This window comes from Panthera onca, chromosome D2 (assembly GCF_046562875.1).
Source record: "Panthera onca isolate mPanOnc1 chromosome D2, mPanOnc1 haplotype 2, whole genome shotgun sequence".
Taxonomy (NCBI): domain Eukaryota; kingdom Metazoa; phylum Chordata; class Mammalia; order Carnivora; family Felidae; genus Panthera; species Panthera onca.
In genome coordinates this window covers 73438018-73458691 of record NC_138349.1, presented here as the reverse complement: position 1 = coordinate 73458691, position 20674 = coordinate 73438018, and the positions used below count along the sequence as shown (strand labels likewise).

The window sequence follows — 20674 nt, the reverse complement described above, 5'->3', positions numbered from 1 at the left end:
CTGGGGACAGATGTACCTTTAAGCTCCCGTTCCAGAATTCTGTCTGGGAGAATTAGCTTGGGGTGGAGGAGGGGCTGGAGGGGCATCTCCATGCCTTTCCCGAAAAAACAAACAAACCCCACTCTACGACTTACGTGAAAATGACAATAATTCACAAACTTTAAAATGCCTTCTCTTGTATTATTTCTTTGGGTCACATCACGGCCCTTGATATAACCCACTGGTGAGAGGCAATGATCGTTTAGATTTCCAGCCTTCATGTTGTGGATGCTCTCTCCCCCGTCGGCATCTCTGTCACCGTGTGTGTGACCCACCAACAGAAGCACGCCGAGGAGGGTGCTTCTCCAAAGCTCAAGGACAGCTGGCTGGGGCCGAGCCCTGACTCATACATCTTGCGTTTCCAACACACGACATGCATGCATGAGGTCCAAACGTCCGTGGAAGGGATCTGCTCTGAGCTCAGCTTTAACCATTTTCTGGTGTTCTCCTCCTTCTGTGGCCCTGGGCAATTCGGTAACGATCTTAACTATGACCTCTGAAGGGAATACAATTTATAAAATCCACACACACATCCCAGAGTGTGTGTCTGAAAGCCCACCTGCAGCTTGAATCAAAAGCCCTGGCTAAAACCTATGTCTGCCTAATTATAGTCCACTCCATGGCCAGGGACTGATTCTCTCCTGTCAGTCCCCTCCTGGTGGCCTCATTGCACACATACGTAAAACGCCGGCCCGGTGTCTGGCACGCAGGTCCAATGAAGGCAGTGGCCATATGAAAACACAGCACGAAGAAATGTCTAGCAAAGTTATTTTAAAACACTGTCACTGGATAGCCCTAAACATAATAATGATAATACATGCGGTTTTCTGGGGAATCCAGTTAGTCGGATTCTTTGGGACAGCTGAGTGGTGTTTCTCAAAATACTCCTATCAGATAAAGGAGGAAAACTGGAGGGCCAGGAGGCCCAATCTTTACAATACTGTGCATTTAGACTTTGCTGTGCATGTTGTAAAGCAAGCTGACATTTTCTTTCAGTGCAGCTTTCCCACTGCAGGGCACCGTTTTTTTGTTAATTTATTTATTTTAGAGAGACAGAGCACAAGTGGGTATGAGGAGAGGGAGAGAGAGAGATAGAGAGAGAGAAGGAGAATCCCAAGCAGGTTCTGCCCTGTCAGCATAGAGCCTGATGCAGGGATTAAACTCACAAACCGTGAGATCACAACCTGAGCTGAAGTCAGACACTTAACCGACTGAGCCACCCAGGCGCCCCTGCAGGGGACTGTTTTTAATGTGTCCCCTTCACATAGTAGCCGGGCCTCTCCTTCATTTCCTCTGACCTCCTGGTAAACAGCCTCTTCCTTAGCTCCTGTCCCCATCACTTTTCACCTGAATGGGACTGTGGGTAGCTGACTTCCCGGCCCCAGCCCCTTCTTTGCTCCCCCAAAGCTGCAGGGGAATCTTCCTTAACTGCAACTTTACTCGTGTTTTCCTGAGACTCAAAAGTCCCCGCTGCCTGCCTGTTACCTACAAGATTAAGTTCATGCGTCTCCGTGAGAGTCAGGTTTCCACTCGAGCCGGCCTGCCCTGAGTCCCATCTCCTCTGGCCCAGGCTTCCGGGCCTGGATGGCACCTTCCCCACAGGGTTCTCTGGAATGGAAGCGGGGACACTTTGGGTGGATTTTGGTTATCGGACCTTCTGTTTCAGCCAGCCATTCTCTTTGGCTTCCCGACCATTCCAAGAGGATGTCAGCTCTACCTCTAGCCTGGCTTGACCATGAAAGAGGGGGCCTGTGCAGACTGACCACACAGAATATCTCCATTCCTGGGCTTAAGTCACTACTGCTCAGTCCACAATAATTTTCAGAACTGGGTGGAGAAAAACGATCCATAGCAAGGATTTCCTCAAAGCGATAAAGTTCTCCTGCCCTCAAGACTCTCTAAACTCTGCCCTTGGGAGACACGAGACCTCTAGAGAACCACATTCCTAAGGTCGAATTGGTTCAGCCACCTACAGAAATGCTTTCTCTTTGTTGTGCTTTGGCCATATTAGAACAGCTCGTACTTTCTGGGCAATTCTCTTAAGGATAGTGTTCACCAGGTTGCACCATGTACCTTTTATTAGGGTCCTGGGAACATTCTCTTTCTGGTGTCTTCGCTTGAAATAGCCAAGATCCTGCCAAGCAATTATTTTGTTGTTGTCTTAAGGACACAAGAAACTATTCAAGGTTTCTTTCTACATTGTCTTCTAGAAAGCCCCAGGGAAGTCTGTGGCCTACCTTTAGTAAATATATAGGGTATCACAGAATGCAGCTAGGGTCTCTTGACATTATTCTTTCTGGCTTCATCATATTTTTTCTTGTCCCCAATTTTACTTAAATTTTATCATTTGCCATTGTACTGTGCACGACTTTTTAAATTAACTTCATTCCTTTCGGGAATTAAGTGTCAATAAATAAGCCAGGCCTGGCCTGTCGCTGGTACATGTGGCAAACAGCACTGAAAGGGGAGCAGTGCTTGCTCACCGGGGGAACCAGCAAAGGGAGGAAGGAAGGGTCAGTGGTCAGGAGAGCTGCCCGGTACGACAGCAAGGGCTGCCCCACATTGTGGCCACATGCAGGAAATTGCTATATATCCTCTGTGGCGAGACATCTGGGACCTTCTAGATACATTTTCAGTTCAAAAAATTAATTTCCACTGCTTTAATTAGGCATTCTCATCTATCAGCACTCAGGCTCTAAGACACTCTAATAATTTAAATTTAAAAATTATTTAGTGAAGGCGTTCCTGTGTCCCACTGACTTAGACCATGAGAACATCACAACATAAAAGATGCCAAGGGTCCGTTTCAGTGGAAACACCGGACAGAAACGGCCAGCCAGGTCCTCCCTCACTGACACCAATGGTGTAGGTCATGGCGTAAGGGCAGTTGACTCTTGGTGTTCCCTTTGGAGGAAATGTGCTCCAAACCCGGTGAGCCTCTCGGAGGAGAATATATGGTCTTGCTTTGCATTTGAGCAGCAGAGTAGTGCATGTACAGAATGACCGGGTTTTTTTATTTTTGTATTCTTTTGCAATGTGATCCTGACTATGAATCTTTTGTTCCTAAAAGGAGGTACAGAGACCTACCTTAACTGAGTGTTTATCAAAAACCTTTGGCAATTAGGGTGTCCCTGTCGAGCAGCCGTCCCTCATGGCACACTGTTTCCTCAACTGTCTTTGTCAGTGCCGAGATGCACCCATGTTCCTCATGGTGTGGGACTTTACTGCTCACATGATAGAAATCGAAACTCCTCATTTTATTGTGTACACACACACACACACACACACACACACACACACACACTGAAACACACACACCTTCCAGTTTGTTTGATGTAAGGGGGAAAAACGCCTTACATTCAGCCCAATGTAAAGGGGAGAAAAAAAACCCTTACATTCAGCTCAACATGGTAAATGCCAGACCTGGATGGAGAAGTATGGAGAAAGAAATTGTAAAGAAATGCAGATTTTTGAAGCATGTCATTTGACCGGTTTTGCTAACCTATTGGAGGTGAAAATCCTCCTTTATGCTTCTTCCTTGTGGAGTCTAAGAACTATCTCACTTTGTTCACTGAAAGAGGGTTTCTTCCCGAATTACATTATTACTTGCAGAAAACCAGTGTTGTCCCCGTGCCATTTAGTAGGATGAGACATCTCCCACCCCCGGAGTCTAGTGCCTGCACGTCCAAGGGTCCCAGTGGGCGGATCAGTTAGGACACTGTGGCCATTACTCACTCTGGAGGCCCCAGAGCATGCAGTGTGAATTACTCATTGCTGATAATTCATGTATGTATTTCTATACATCTGTACCAGAGGGAATAAAAGCTTTTTATTGCAGCATGAGCTAAGAGACCCTTGAAAGGTTTTAAAAAGGAGTGCTTTCAGCTAAAACCCAAAGCAGTGAGGGTCTTGGGGAAAGACAAATGGAATCAAAGATGTGGGATCAGCCCTTCACTGTTACACTTCATGTAACACTGCCTGCTTGCTTTCTCCATCCTGATCTTGAGTTCTGTTTCATTGACTGTTATCCTAACAGTTCTGTATGTACATTATTACTTGAAGGTTGTAGTTTCCCATTTCTGACTTGTTATGACCATCTCATTTATGGGTTCTGTGGAGAGGCTTAGTACAAACATTGATTTTCTTTGTCTGCCAAACACGCAATATAATCTGCCATGCGTTTTCTCAATAGAGTTTCCATTGCCTGTGCATGCAGTGACCTGGATAAAAATCTTCCCTGCATTTACCCATTCAGGCATTGCACCAACTACTCTGTCGGCACCTACTAAGTAGCAGGCACTGTAAATAATGATAAGGGATGTTGGAAAAAATGAATGGTATGGGAATGGATGTCAGGAAAGTTTTTACGTCTGAATTCAGTCTCAGAAGACGTGTAAAAGGATTCGGAGACTTACCCTTTTGGCCATGACTGAGTAACCAGTACTGGACTATACTTCCTGCCATAAACAATTATGAAACTAGGAAAAATATCTTAATCAACTGCTTTCAGATACTGAACAGACAGTGCAAGCCTCTGATCAACAAGAGAAAGGAGAGACACAAGTAAGCTCCATAGTTACCCTTGCTTTCTTCCTGGAGACCCTTTCTTATCTGTAGTATGGGGGTTGGGGGCAACACCCAAATAGAGTACAGTCGTCTTGCTGAGCTACGGAGGCAGAATCAGAGTTCTCAGCTGCTAAGGTAGCTAAGGTAGCTGGGTTTTGTGGGTCAGAGTATCAGAAAGAAATGAATTTCACAAGGAAGGCACTGTAAAAATCTGTACAGGGATCCTCTTTAGTAATTGGATGAATATTAACCTGCTGACTGTTAGAGGCAAGTCCTGACAGAGAATAGTAACTGTGGAGGTCTGAACTAAATAGAAAATATGGAGGCTGTAAGGTGCCGAGATGTAGAAATTCCAATCATCCAGCAGAGACACCTTATTGAACATCCCAGGAATTCAACCAAGACCCCAGAAAGACCAAGCTTTAGGAGTAGAGATATTATCACCCCACAGGTCTACTCTAGACACTCTAAAAACAAGTTAAGAGACTCTTAAATACAGATAACAAACTGAGGGTTGCTGGTGGGGTGTTGGGTGGGGGGGATGCACTAAAGGGGTGAGGGGCAATAAGGAGGACACTTGTTGGGATGGGCACTGGGTGTTACATGTAAGTGATGAATCGCTAAATTCTGTTCCTGAAATCGCTATTACACTATATGTTAACTAACTTGGATTTAAATTTTTAAAAAAGTTTCAAAAGGATCAAGCTGGCAGGCTGATGTGCAAATAAATTAACTACTTAACAGAACAAAACTCTTTGAAAAGACCAAACAAACAAACAAACAAACAAGTCCAGACTGTCAACACTATAGCATCAACAATATCCAGCATATAATAAAAGTTTCTAGATATAAAAATAAGCAGAAAAAGTGGTCCATAACCAGGAAAAGAAAACAATAAATAGAAACACACCCAAAGATGTTGGAGGTAACAGAAAAGAAGTTTCAAACAGATATTAATATGCTTAGGAATTCAGAGGAAAAATTATCATAATGAGTGAACTGATGGAGACTATCATATAGGAAAGAGCCAGAAAGTCTAAAAATAAAATCCAATGTCTGAAATGAAAAATTCAGAGGATGGAAGAAAAGATCAATGAACTTGAAGACAAGGCAATAGAAGCTGTCCAAACTGAGGCAAATAATAAAAGGTTAAAGAAAATAGAAACTCAGTGATCTATGGGGACAATATCAAGCATTCTAATATATGTGTAAAATTGGAATCCAAAAGGAAAAATGATAAATAGGGGCAGAAAAAAATTGAAAAAATATTCTTCAGAAACTTTCAAAATTTGATGGAAAATATCAATCCATAAATCCCAGGAGCTCAGCACACCCCAAGCCAGATAAACACAAAGAAAACCCAACCTAAGCACATAATCCTCAGACTGGTGAAAATTAAAGAAAGAAAAATCAAAGAGCATCCGAGATTTTTCTATAATCATTTTGTCAAGCTCATGAGAAAGTTTGAAAAACACTTTACAGACAGGGAAAAAGCATCTGAATTATTAAAATATCATAAGAAATAATGCAAGTCAGAAAACCGTGCAATGATATTTTTTAAGGGCCGAAAGAAAACTATCAACCCAGGATTCTACAGCTAAGGAAAATATCCTTCAAAATTGAAGGCAAAATTTACGTATTTCCAGAAAAACAAAAGTTGACATGATTACCAGCTAACCTCCACTGTAACAAATGTTAAAGGTAATCCTTCAGTTTGAAAGCAAATGATAACATAGAAAATCAATTCTACGTAAAACAATGAAGATTGCCAGAAATGGCAAATATGTTAGCAAAGATGTTCTTTTCTTTTTAAAAACTTTACTGTTTAGAGCAGAATAATGACAGTGTATTATGGGGGTTAAATATACGTTCAAGTAAAATGTTTGGCAACGGTAATGGCAAGGACATGAAGGAGTCAATATACCATTTTAATAATCTTACAACATTACAGCAAGAGTGGTATGAAATCCATCTATTGCAGATTGCAAGAAGATGAAAATGCACATTGTAATCCCTAGCCAAAATAAAGATATTTTATAATGATTGAAGAGTCAATTGATCATGAAGATAAAACAGTCTCAAAAGGCATACGCCTAATAATAGAGGTTTAAGGAATAAAGACTAGGTGAGTTAAAAAATAGTTGAACTGAAGGAAAATTAAAAACACCAGTATAAAAAATGTATGGGATACAACCAAAGCAACGTGTAGAGAAAAATTTACAGCTCTAAAGGTTTATAATAGCAAAGAAGAAAGGTTTAAATCAATGATCTAAGCAAGGAGTTGGCAAACTATGGCTATGAGCTTAGAATGGCTTTTATATTAAAGGGAGGGAGATGGGGAAGGAGGGAAAGAAGAGAAAGAGAGGGGACGAGGAGGCAGCAGTAATATAGACCATATGTGGCCCCAAAATCTTAAAATATTTACTCTCTGACCTTTTACAAAATACAAATTGGCAACTCCTAACCTACACTTTCACCTGAAGAAACTAGAAAAAGAAAATGAAATAAAACCTGAAGCAAATAAAAGAAGAAAATTGTTTAAAAAAATGAGAGCAGGAAATCTATGGATCATAAAATAAAGAAACAATGGAGGAAAATAATCATGAAATCAAATATTGATTCTGAGGAAATACCTATAAAATTGAAGAAAAGAAAACTACCCAGACTGATCCAGAAAAAAAAAAAAAAGATAAAACACAGATTATCAAGATCACGAATTAAGGAGGGGACATTACTACAGATCTTAAAGCATTATAATAATAAGGACATTTTATAAATTTGACAAGTTAGGTGAAATTAAAAACTCATTGAAAAATAAAACTTTCCAAATTTGACACCAGAAGAAACAGAAAATCTGAATAGACCTATATGTGCTAAAGCAATTGAATTCATAAGGAAAAACAAAACAAAACAAAAACAAAACATCTTGGCCACAGAGAGAACTCTAGAATCCCTGTCACTATTAATCATATAAATTGTATTAAACTCTATTACACATGTAAGCAAGGATTATGACCAATATTGCCTTAACTCTTTCGGAAAATAGAAGAGAAAACACTTTCCAATTCATTTCATAAATTCAACATGTATACCAGACAAGGACATCACAGGGAAATAAACCTATAGGCCAATATACCTTGTGAATGTATATATGCAAAAATTCCCAACAAAATACTAGAAAACCACATCCAGCAATATATAAACCTGTCACGTTTCTCCCGGTAATGAAAGATTGGTTTAATATGTGGAAATTCATCAATAGGGTTTACCATATCAACAGAATAAATGGGAAAAACAGTTAAAAGCGTTTGCTAGAATTAAATACCTATTTCTGATTTTAATATAAATTCTTAGATAACTGGAAATAGAAGAAGACTTTCTCCTTCTGACAAAGAGCGGTTATGAAAAACCTACAGCTAGTGTCCTTACGTAATGCTAAAAGACTGAATACTTTCCCCCTAAACTCACATTTATTTAACATTGTACAGGAGGTTCCAGCCTATGCAATAAATGGCCAAAAATAGAATAAAGTCGTAAAGATTTTTAAACTCCCCAAAAGTGTTACCTACGCTAACTGTCCCTGCTTTTTTCTCTCCCCTACTGTTGGCTCCAAGCTGGCATCCCCTCCCCCACTCATCATTACACCGACACCTCTCCTGCAGAGATAATCATTCACTTCTGTATGGCCAAATCTCACAGTTAATTCCCCAGGTAATTTGACCTATAAGCATCATTTAACATAGCTGATGTTCCCTCTTCCTTGAAACTCTTTTTTTCTTTTTTAACTTGCCTTTTGCTTCTTTCTGGTTTTCTTCTGACCTCACAGGCCACTTCTAGCCAATCATTTTTTTGGGAGAACCTCACCTCCCCAGCCTCCGAATGGAACGCTCAGAGCTCAGCTCTCAGACCTGTCCTTTCTCCCCAGATTACTTTAAATCGCCCCTATATCCTGATAATTCTCTCAGATGTTATGAATTTCTTCCAGAACCCTTCCCCTGAACTCCAGATTTCTTAATCCAACTGTCTACTTGACATCTCCATTTTGATTAATAGCGAACAGCTAAAACTTCACATATGGAAGAAAAACTTCCTGATCTTCCCCTCAGCCCCCCCAAAGGCTGCTCGCCCTGTAATCTTCTCCATCTCTGTGGACAGTCTTTTCACTTTTCACCTTGCTCAGGTCAGAAAACTTCACACCATTCTTCATGAATCGTTTCAACATCTCCCATCCAAATTGGTTCCCAAATCCTAACAGACTACCTTCAGAGAGACCCAGATGTGATCATTTCTCCATACTTTCCCCAATGGCCTTTATCCAAATCACCACTGTGTCATGTGTGTTAACTAACAGCCTCCTAACTGATGTCCTGGCTCCCACCCCTGCTTCTTCTGTAGTCCGTTCTCTGGACAGCAGCCAGCTTGATCTCCTCCAACAGAAGTCAAACCACATTTCTCCTAAGCTAAAAACATCCAAGGGTTCTGAGGGACCACTCCGAGTAGGATCTTTCGCTTTTCCTGTTTCTGGTTCCTATGATCCATGCAACTACCAGAGTACTTGTAAAATATGCTAGCATGTATTCGCAAAGCGTGCAGCTGGTTTTTTGAAACTAGCTGCAGGATACGCCATTTATTCCTATTAGTTTTTCAGCATGTTAGTTTCAGTCCACCATCCTGTCTGCGGAGATCGTTTTCGGTCACAACTCTGCACTCCAGACGGTGCCAGTAACTTATGTCGTTGGCACACTGTGTATGTTCCCCTTTAAATCATTGACAAAAACGTTGAGCGCCCCCCCCCCAACATCCCTGCTCTCAGTCATGTGAGGTGAGGTAGCATGCGTGGTCTGCCCTTATGGTTAGGCAACGGAGCTCTTCCAGAAAAGAAGCAGGGAGCTTTCCATCCTGAAAAACACATCAGCACGTACCTACTTGCTCTCAGACATCTCCACCTGCTACCCTTGTTTAGCATCCCCTCTGCTCAGCTGTGACCTGCAGGTTTCTGGTAAAGGTAGCTCAAGAGTATAACTGTACTGCCTTTCAACTTGGTGTGCATGAGCACCGTGCAAGTCTGTCTCCTCTCTCTCTCTCTCTCTCTCTCTCTCTCTCTCACACACACACACACACACACACACACACACACACACACACACACGAATGGGGAGGAGCTGAGAATCAGAATGGACACAAATGAAGAAAAGAGTTAATGACGATGAGAACGGTGACTTATTTGGGAATTTAAGAATTAAACAATCCTCCTGATTCCCAGACTTTCTTCGGTGTCTTCCCCTCCAGGGAAGGCCGGGGAAAATCCATTGTGAACAAAGGTTAACCCAGTGACTCCTTGTATAACTTCCATCTTGTTTGTGCTCTGCCAGGAACCTACTGCCAGCAGAGAGAGGTTGAGGCCATCATGGAAGGTGATGAGGACGACAGAGGCTGTTGCTGCTGTAAACCGGGCCACCTGCCGCACCTGTTGTCCTGCAATGCCGCATTCAACCTCCGCTGGCTCACCTGGGAGATCACACGAACACAGTACATCCTGGAGGGCTACAGCATCATAGACAACAACGCGGCCACCATGCTACAGGTTTTTGACCTGCGTAGGATCCTCATCCGATACTACATCAAGGTATCGCTGCTCTGGGCCCCGGGACACTTGTCTGAGTAATCATTCGGGTCTGGCTCAAGAGTCTCCCAAAGAGATTTGCAAAAGGCTAGATGCTACAGCTTCTCCTCATCTTCTGAATTTGAGACCCAGCTAGGTTTGGGAACCACTGGTTTTGCGAAAAATCCTCAAGGGCTTTGAGGTAACCTGGAGCTCATGCTTTGAGTCACAGCCTAGGCGTGGCCACTAATAGACAGTTCCTTTCCTTCCCTAAATCGGTGTCTTCCTTTCTAACACAGCACAGCTATGGTGATGATGGTGACGATAAATTGAAATGTCCTGGAAATATCACTAAACCTCAGCATTTACGTGCGACAAGTTACCGATTTAGATGCTCTGCAATTTCCACCCTAGAACCAGAATTATTTTTTGAGCCTAAAATAAAAAGTCAAAAGTATAGCGAAATGATCCAGTTAGGATTAGTTATGACGGCCTTTCTTCCTCACTCGTTTGGGACTAATGACATAGTTTTCCTGTTGCTCTGGGGCCACGTCTGCCTAACCCATATTCCACCTCAGAAAATGTGCCGGTTTGGAGTGAAGTGTCCTGGGAAACAAATATGAACCTTGAACGAGGGTGCAGAGGGACAGTCGGGTCTAACAGCGGGGAGGACAGTCTATGCGGGCTTCTGTTCATAGGGAGCACTTTGCATGGTGGGAACCCCGGGTCCTGGTCATCACAGGGGTCCACATTTTAATGGCATTTAAAACGAGGATGCTCATCCGTCTGAGATCCCAGACTCCCTGCCAGCTGAGGCTGTGAGAGGTGGCCCAGCAGAAATGAAGAAATACAAAGTAGGCAGATAACACAGGTGCCTGAAGCTTCAGGAGTCTCAACCAACTAAAAGAAAGACGTTTAGAAATTTGGAATAGCTACCGAGGAGAGCCCCACGTGTGCGTCAATAGTGCTCAAGTTTACAGGAAATAGAAGACAGACTGTAAAGAGTCAGAAGGTTAAATAATTCTTGAGCCTCACATCCCAAGGCAGGTGTAATGAGAAATGTTCGTGAGACCCTTTCCTGTGCAGAATATTCAAAACAAATTTAGGGGTTCGTATTCACCACCTTCATGTGTGCCGAAGGGGTGCAGGAATTTACAGCCCCGCCTCACGCAAAACTGTGGCTGTTTTGCCCAGCCTTGCATACATCGGGGAAGATTTGGGAAAGCACATCAGGGAGTGGTGACCTCCTGCCTCATGATTCCACGGTCTGCTCCCTTGGCCATTATAAACTGCGCTGCAAGACGTCTTTCATACAGAGTCAGCCCTGGGCAGACTCGGCGTCGCAACTGGGGGTAGAGTTGGGGGGTGACGAGATAACCGTGGCACGCTGGCGCGAGAAGTGTGTTTCTGTCACACGTGAATGAAGAACGGAGGGGTTCTGTTCTGTGGCTCTGTTCCAGGAAGTCCTAGGGACCCAGGTTCCTTTCAGCTGCCAGCCCTACCATTTTAAGTGACTTCCCCCCTTCATGTTGCAAGAGGTAAGCCCCAGGCTCCAGTGGATGGAGGAGAGGACACAGGAAACTAAGACCAAGGGCGTGCACCAGCGGTCCCCTCGAAATGCTCCTGGAAGCTGCCACATTACATTCCTGGTGTCTCCCAGGGGCCGGAAGGTTGTCCTGTGCCAGCAGTGAGGGGTTAGGAAAGTGCATTCTGAGCAGCCTTGAACCCAGAGAGAAACCATCTGGGACTTTCCACCGTTGTTTCCGGTAGAGTTTCCACACTGCCACCCGTGTCCCCCTTTGCACACGCATTCCGGTACCCCCCGCCCCCACCCCTGCCAGACTTCCTCCCCCTGCCCTTCTCTCCTCATGCTCCCTGTGCTCACAAGCTCCCTTGGGGCCCTTGCCCGGCGTTCACCTCACCTGCATCTTCCGGCGACTCCCTCAGCACGGGAGCCACGCACGCCTGACTCCTCTTTGGGTCCCCAGCGTTCGGTGTGGCGACCTGTGTGTTGAGGTATCCAGGGAATTTTTGGGACTGAATGAACAAAGGTCCCAGGTAATGCGGATCTGGGGTCCGGGCCATAGAGTCCGGGCGGATGAGATCCAGATGTGTTCAACACTGAGCCACATCTCTGTGAATCGGGAGCTCCCCATAAACAGCCTTCCCGTGAGCGAGACTTGTGGGCAGACCCAGCCGCACATGATGGAGCCAGCAGGCCGCCACGAGTGAGAGAAGAGAGAGGGAAAGGATGAGGTGCCCTTTCAGGGTCTCCCCTCTCGGCTTTTCCAGAGGCCTTGGGGGCACCACTCCGGGACCTGCTTTTCAAGGCCCCCCTCCCTTGAGCTGGTAATTGGATTGATACTCACTTTCCTCTTCTCCTGCCTCCCAATCCCCCGTATGTTTTGTAAAATGACAGTTTACCAGTTTCCTGATAAACAAGTCCAGGATAATGTGCAAGCAGCCGAGGCTGAAGGAGCTCCCCCCCGCCCCACCCCCGCCCAGAACCTGCCAGATAATATTTAGTTTGTGGGAAAACAATGCCCTTAACTCTGTTTTCCAAGAGGGGGGGGCGGGTGTCAGGTGGGGTGGGAGAGGCACCCGGCGCAATGCTTTGTTACCTGGCGGGGCGCTGCTCGCGAGCTGGGGGCAGACCCCTGGCACCAGGCTCCCCGAGTAAGCTGGCTAATCAGAGACTTGCATGTCCTACCCAGAAATTCTGACTCCGTGGGCCTGGGGAGGGGCCCTAGCCCCCGTATTTTTAAACTCATTTCCCAAGTGATTTGATACACAACTAAGCTTGGGCACCACTACGGACATATTTGTGCTCAACAGAAACAGAATTCTCTTAAATTCCAAAATAGTGCTCAGGAGGGGCCCAGGTCGGGTGGCAGGTGGGTTGGTTCCCAGTAGCATCAACGGGCCTGTTCATGCGGGGCTCTCTCTGCCTGTGGCACTCAGTGCTTGCCGCCCTGTGCTGTGGGGTAGCTCAGAACTTGCCCCTGTCCCCCCATGGAGCTAGTTAAAGAAAATCTCAGGGGTACCCAGTGGCTATCAGAACAGAAGAAACAGCATTTGAGGGTAAAAACCTTGGTTACTCGGCGAACAAGACTGCCTTTGTTATTCTGAATTGCTCAAAGTTTCAAGCGTTGGGTTTCATTCTTTTTGTCATCATTATTGTTATTTTTATTGGGCAGGCAAATCAGAAAGGAAGAAAGGCATGGAGTATTTCCATTACACAAAAGGATTTCTTTTTTTTTTTAATCTCCTAATAAACTGGGTCAGTTCCCCCACCCTGTAGGAATATACTTGAAATCATTTCCTTCCTGACGAGTGGAGGGTTTTCTCTGGTGCCTCCTCCAGCTCCCCTCCACTTATTTGTGTTGAAAACCCTCGGAGCAGTCAAGGAATCCGCTTTCTGCGAGGGCCTGGTGTTCCTGCCGCCGTCTTTCCTGTCCAAGCCTTTCAGAAAGGAGATGCGCTTATCGCTGGCCTTGCAGAATGAGAAGCGGAAGACCGCACGTGTGGGTCTGCCTGCCGGGGCCCCCTTCCTAGAACGAGCTGTCTGATAGAATATGCTGATCCACAATGAAAATGAGAAACCAGGAGAATCCTGCTGGAGGAGCCAGATACGGTGGATTAATTCAGAAGAGATCTCGCTTTCCACATGGTTCTATGCCGCCCATTCATTCTCCCTGTCCTCACTTACCGGGTCGACTTAGTGTCGTATCCGTTTCATCCTGACAGATTCGGAAGGATTTCACACTGTTCGTTGACTCTGTCTCCCCAACAGGATTTCTGCCTACGTGAAATGGAAATGGAGTATGGTTTGCCACCGTTGGGTGTGTTGTGTTTTCTCCGGGGCGAGGGGAGCGGGTTCCCCTCGTGCACTGGGGAGCTGAGCCGGGGCAGCACTGGGAAGTCAACACTGCAAGGTTCTGCCAGACCTGGAGGAGGAAGTTTCAATCTCTGGGATTCAAACTCCTCATTAACTATGCTGACTTCATCGGTCGAGGGGGTTATTTTCATTCCTCCCTAGAAATGAGTAAAAAAGTAAACGCCCTTCAAGTTTTGTTTGTTGTTCCTATCTGGTACATGTGATTGGGACATATTGGGGAAAGACCAGACCAGATGTTTGCTAGAGCCAGATGTTCAGACAGACCCAATTTCTTCGTACCCTTTGTAATCGTCAGCTGAGACACCTTGCCTCTGGCCAGTCACACATCCTCCTGTGCTTGTAACTTTGGGTCAGCTGTTTAAACCACCCACATTCATAAAAGCTTTAAATTATCCTGCCAGCAAGTCGGCCGTAGAAAACCCTCCAGATCCAGGGGCCTCTGGGTGGCTGTTGGTTAAGCGTCCAACTTCTGCTCGGGTCGTGATCTCAGGGTTCGTGAGTTCAAGCCCTGCTTGTGCTGACAGCTCAGAGCCTGGAGCCTGCTTCAGATTCTGTGTCTCCCTTTCTCTCTGTCCCTCGCCAGCTTGAACTCTGTCTCTCTGTCTCTCTCAAAAATAAACATTAAAAAAAAACCAAAAACCCTCCAGATTCAGAACTGACATCTTTGAATATTGGAAGGCACTCTGGTGGCCGCCACAGACTCAGCGGTCTCCTGGCCCCACATGCCTTCTGTTCCCTCACCCGTACCCCTCACCCCTCACCTGGGCTGCTAGCACGGACTCCCTGAGCCTCAAGCCCCTGGATGGGTAAGTCCTAGATCCAAGGACTTATATGCCAAATAGAAGTTGTGTGCCAGGCCACGTGCTGAGTTCTTTATACTCATTGTCTTGTTTGAAATCTCCGAAAGATGAAGAGAAGTGGACTTTACTCGCGCCTTGTCCTTTCTGCCTCCCACTCAGCCTCCTGTGGCCTCCTTCTTCCTTCCTGCTCTGTCCCCTCCCTCCTTATACTGAAGGGACTTCTCAAGGCTGACGGGTTTGTCCTGGGTGCAGTGCCGCAGGAACGATAGAGCGTGTGAACCGCGGACTTCATTGTCCCCGCTCCACCACTTTGGGGTCGGGTGGGGGAGGCTTACAGAGAATATGCCCCAAAGAAGGCAGGCCACACGCCATGAGCTGCACGCAGATCAGCCTTCCCGAAGTCCAGGCTGCCGTCGGTCCTAACAGCCGAGAACGGCTGAGTCCGGCCTTTGCCGTCATTTGGCCCGAATCCACGGACCCCGTGCGTCCACCCACTCACCTGCTCAAACTCCTCAGATAACCTGAAACCGGACACTCGTCAGCAAGCGCCAACCTTGGTGCTCCGGATCTCGTGTCCCAGCCGAAGGGAGGGAAGAGCAGGAGAGAGGGCAGGAGCCTGCCTGGAAAAGTATGTCTCTGCCTGCTCAGTCACGGGGGTCAAGCCACCTACGCCCTGGCCAGGTCCGGGCCGTGTGGTTTCCTTTCTGCCTCCTCCCTTGGGAAGAATGTCTTTTTATAATCAGAGAGGGCCACGGGGCTTGGGGCCACGGGAGCATGCATCGCTGCCTCTTTTGCACCAGACGCCGCCCTTCCCTGTTGCTGGCGATTCCCAGGTGACATACAAGCCACGTTCCCGGGGCCGCCCCAGCCTCAGTGGCACTGAGTACCCCTTCCAGTTGCCTGAGATAATAAAGGGTACAGAAGGCTATAATGAAGGTATACTACCACTGCTGCCGATGCACCCACATCCGAGTTGGATTTTCGTTTTCTCTGCGACAGTTTGACTTCTCCAGGCCGGGCGCTAGCCTTTCTGAAGGACGCATTCGTTCGCAAACTGCAAGATGGCTTTCGGTAAAGCTGTGACTTAGAAGAAGAAAGCCCGAGGGTGGCATTTTCCCCAGTTGGGATATTCCTCAGTGGAGTGTCTGTCTGATGGAGGGGAAAACACGGGTTAGTTTGAAGGCATCACAGATGTCCACTGTCTGGGCACCCCGGATTATGTGTGCATGTGTGTTTCAACAATTCTACATCATAAGTACTTTCCATAAGAGTTTTGTTGTTTTTGGGGGCGCCTGGGTGGCTCAGTCGGTTGAACGTCCGACTTCGGTTCAGGTCATGATCTCGAGGTCTGTGAGTTCAAGCCCCATATCGGGCTCTCTGCTGACAGCTCTGAGCCTGGAGCCCGCTTCAGATTCTGTGTCTCCCTCTCTCTCTGCCCCTCCCCCACCTTCTCAAAAATCAATAAACATTAAAAAAACGTTCTTTGAGAATTTTGTTGTTTTTGTTCATTAAACAGTCTTTGGCTGGGGTCTCAGGAGAGGGTCTGCCCCAGTGTCTTCCAGCAGGATCAGCCACCCGTGGCCTCCACAGGAGCCTGTGGCAACCCAAGGGTGTTCTCGTGTGTCTCTCTCTGAAGGGGTAGGGCTGGCTGTCATTCTTCCTCACCATGGAAATTCTGTTCTGGTACATTCTGTTAGCGTTCTGTTCTTCCCACTTCCCTCATCCCTGTGGTGACCCTTAAGACAGGACACTTTAGAATGTCTCAAGTAAGTCCTAAGCATTAAACCTGGCAGGAAATGCCATGAAACCAACTATGTCTCATACTTCCCTGACATTGATTTACTTTATGAAATACAATAAATAAGAAGTCTTTGCGTCTTTCGAACGGCTCTAAGGGCTCAAAATCTTGCTTTCTGTCTGCAGAGCATCATATACTATATGGTAACGTCCCCCAAACTTCTCTTGTGGATCAAAAACGAATCACTTCTGAAGTCCCTGCAGCCTTTTGCGAAGTGGCATTACATTGAGCGTGACCTCGCAATGTTCAACATTAACACCGATGATGACTACGTCCCGTGTCTCCAGGGGATAACACGAGCCAGCTACTGTAACGTTTATCTAGAGTGGATTCAGTACTGTGCGCGGAAAAGACAAGAGGTAGGTCAGGGAGGTGGGGGCTGGAGGTACTGAATTAAATTTAAAAAACAAGAAGCATTTATCAAGTCCGTCTCTTATACTGTATGGTAGACAGAACATTAGCATCTGGATAAATGTTTATTTAACACTTAGACAAAATTAAAAGGAAGAATTCACATACCACGTTCTCCAATAGAGGAGCCTTGAAAGTATATTTCTCTCTATACTGTGCTCAGGGTTAGCACCGTTTTAAGCGTCTGTCATAGCTTTGAAAGTCTGGAAACTTCTTTGTTTAGAGCTGCTTGTGGAGCTTTCCATACAAAGGATATCTGCTGAAATCCGGAGGATTTGCCGAACGTATTGAATTGTGGCCCTGCAACCGATCTGTTTAGCCATCAAGATGGCCCATCTCAGTCCGCAGTCGTGTCTCTTGGGCATTATCGCCCACATGCTGAGGACACTTCCGGAGATGAATGCAGCGTCTCAGAAATGAAACCAAGGACAACAACAGCTTCTAGAAAGAAGAGGAGGAGGGTCGGCCAGGAGGAGGAGCTGGGGGAGGAGCAAGGGGAGGGAGTCAGTTGACTTTGCTTCCTGGGATTTGAAAAGCCGAATCCACATGCTGTTGATAGAGACAAAGTGAATACACCCTCCTTAGTAGTGATGAAGTACGCCAGCGGACTTGAGGGGACAAACCAAGTTACAACACTAACCCAGGTCCTCAACCTTTCCGCGAGTGATTAAAAACAGGGCGCAGAGGGAGCAGGTGGTAGGATCTGCCTTCCCAGGTGCAGCAGAGGGAATGTGTGCTGATAGCTTAACCCTTGCTTAGCCTCTTCAGGTGGCTGAGGTGTGCAAAGAATCTACGGGTATTCCGAGCTATCACCGCGGTGTTCCTCTTTCCTCGTGTGGTTCCTGAAATTGTTTCATTTGCCCTGCAAAAAGATATTTCGGCTCTTTCTTCTGCCTCTTCCCCGCCTCTCTTTTTAAGCTGACTTTGGATGACCCCTTAAATCTAGTTGTCGATTGTGGACTTAATGGTCAGTTCAGTGGGCTCCTTGTTATAGGGAGAACAGAAAACCCTCACCTGCGCGTGATAGGCACGTCTTGCCCCTGCATTGGACGGTGCTAAGGTGGGCATTCATTTGAATGTAAGCCCTGACCCTCTTCCCCTGAGGCGCCATATTCAAAACTCCAGAGAATTAGGTCAACAGGCACATGTTAGCCCCATCTCTCCTCTAGAGTTAGCTTCCTCATTTCAATTTTTTTTCCACGTCCAAGCACGAGAGAAACTCTGCAGGAAGCAGAGAGTCCCCCAACCCTGGGGTATTCTAGTCAACTCGGTGACCACAATGGCTGACGGACAACACCCCTGACACTCTACCTTTATGATTCTGTGTCCTTGCCTATTGGAACCCGTGTGAGAGTTGAATTAACATCCTTGCTCTTTCAGCCTTCCAAGAACCTGGACAGCGATGAGGACTCTCCTCTAGTGACCCTGTCCTTTGCCCTGTGCATCCTGGGGAGGCGAGCTCTGGGAACGGCAGCTCACAACATGGCCCTCAGGTACCTGCAGAAACAGTACCGGCACCAACGGTGTTTCTGAGTGATTTTTGTCAATCATTTTCTTTATTTTAAAGTTACAGATAGTTCCTTCTGTAATAAATTCTGCTGGGTCCAAAAGAAGGCTTTCTTGAGCACTGTGACCTTTTGGAGTTCTGCATTTGGAAATGCCACTAATACAGAACAGCCAAAACCCCAGGATTATGGGTACAGGGCCTTCTGTGTTACAAGCCATGGATTTGCTGAAAAGATGAAATGAAACCATTTATAGGAACTTCCTAGCCTGGTCTCTAGCAAAATTAATGCTTAATAAAAACGTCCGTTCCCTTTCCCCGTTTTTCCTGCAAAAGGAAATCATCACATCTGTGCTCCAGTGTAGACCGCACCCTGCCCTGTCTCTGCGGGGCTTTGATTAACTGGATGTCCCCTCAGCTGTGTTTTCAAACTCTGTTTCTACCAGATCTTCCTGCTCTGTTTGTAAATAGCTCAAGGTTCTCTCCTTTTTTAAAAAAATTGACCTAGGGGCGCCTGGGTGGCTCAGTCGGTTGAGCGTCCGACTTCAGCTCAGGTCGTGATCTCACAGTTCGTGGTTTCGAGCCCCGCATCAGGCTCTGTGCTAACCGTTTGCTCAGAGTCCGGAGCCTGCTTCAGATTCTGTGTCTCCTTCTCTCTCTGCCCCTCCCCTGCTCACGCTTTGTCTCACTCTGTTTCTCAAAAATAAATGTGAAAAAATTTTTAAAAATTGACCTATAATTGACATACAACATATATATATATATATATATATATATAATTGGAACCCAAAAGGGTTCTTTTGGTATTCAGCTGGAGCGAGTGTAGACTGGATTACAAGCTTCTGAATGGCAAAAGCCACTCATGTATTGGTTTAACAGCCTTCACAGCCTCCACACTAAGTAAGTCGAGGGGGACTTGCTGACGGTTCCCGAATGCCCTTCTGCAGGGGACGGCTGTGAGCCCTTACCAGTGGAAAGTTCTGGAAGGGTGTCATCAGTTTCGGTGTGTGACTTGGTGAGGGGTGAAGTGGTATGGTGGGCACGTCTCCTCATTTCTCTCTGGACGCAGCAGCCTTGAGTCACGCACAGGAAAAGGTAAACACCGAGGTAGAGCTATTCTCACAACTCCCACATCTCTGAATTTTACGATGTTCTTCACAGGTGAGAAATGCTAACTGACCATTTTGATGTGGAGTTAGAACTTGTTATAGGGAATACCCTGGGGAGGAGCTGACTGGCTTCTCTCGCCTGACTCAGCCTCATGCTGTAGACCCCGACAGTTTCCTCTGGGGTCGTCTGGGGCCAAATTTGATGATTGAAAGCCTAGCAGAAAGCTTGTGTGTGGGCTTCGTAAAACAGGATGATGTGGCTGCTGCAAGGGGCTCTTCGCTAAATAGAGAGTGCGGTTGGGGAAGGGCTTCAGAAGATTCTGGAATCACAAAATGCGTCTTCAGACAGTCATAGCCTCCAGGCAGCTGATCTTCTGTTTGACCCATTTGAAGTCGGTTTAAAAAAATAATAATAATAAATTCCGAATTTTCTTTGCAAACTGCAAATAAAATGCCTCAAGGATTTATTCTTTTAGTTCCTCCCTAAGCTACTTTCAAAGACTTCTTCCATCTTGCTCTTTGTGTGACTTGTTCAGATATTCCCCATCCAGGTGTTTCTTGCTTGGTCTGCTTTATTTATTTCTTCCTTGATTAAAGCACCAGGCTCACCAGCTGCTTGTTTTAAACCCGGTTTTGATGGGATTTTCTTTGTTTCAAACAATTTCTCCTACTCCCGCATCAGCTCTGCTTATAGTGATGAGATAAATCTGGGAACCATATTCTCGGTACTCTGGGGGAAGATTGGATTATCTGGGACCAGTTCCTTTTACTAAGAGGTCCCCTACCACAGCCAAATCCTGCAGCATACTTCCAATGCCATCTCTGATGACTAAAGGCAACTGACACTCTGCCCTGGGCCAACGGCTTTGGGGGCCTGATGGCCGTGAAGTTCTGACTTCATCGGGTGTGTCATGGGGAGTGGGGAGGGACGCAGTATGAGGGGAGGC

General features: G+C 46.1%; 1 protein-coding gene across 1 annotated transcript in view; it reads left to right on the top strand.

Annotated features, from left to right (window-relative positions):
• The window catches only part of PCNX2 (pecanex 2), a 300170-nt gene that overhangs the window by 252885 nt on the left and 26611 nt on the right, over nt 1–20674 (top strand). The window contains exons 26-28 of the mRNA XM_078434220.2: nt 9978–10231; nt 16829–17062; nt 18495–18607. Coding sequence (XP_078290346.1) covers nt 9978–10231; nt 16829–17062; nt 18495–18607 — 601 coding nt within the window. The remainder of the gene's footprint in view (nt 1–9977; nt 10232–16828; nt 17063–18494; nt 18608–20674) is intronic.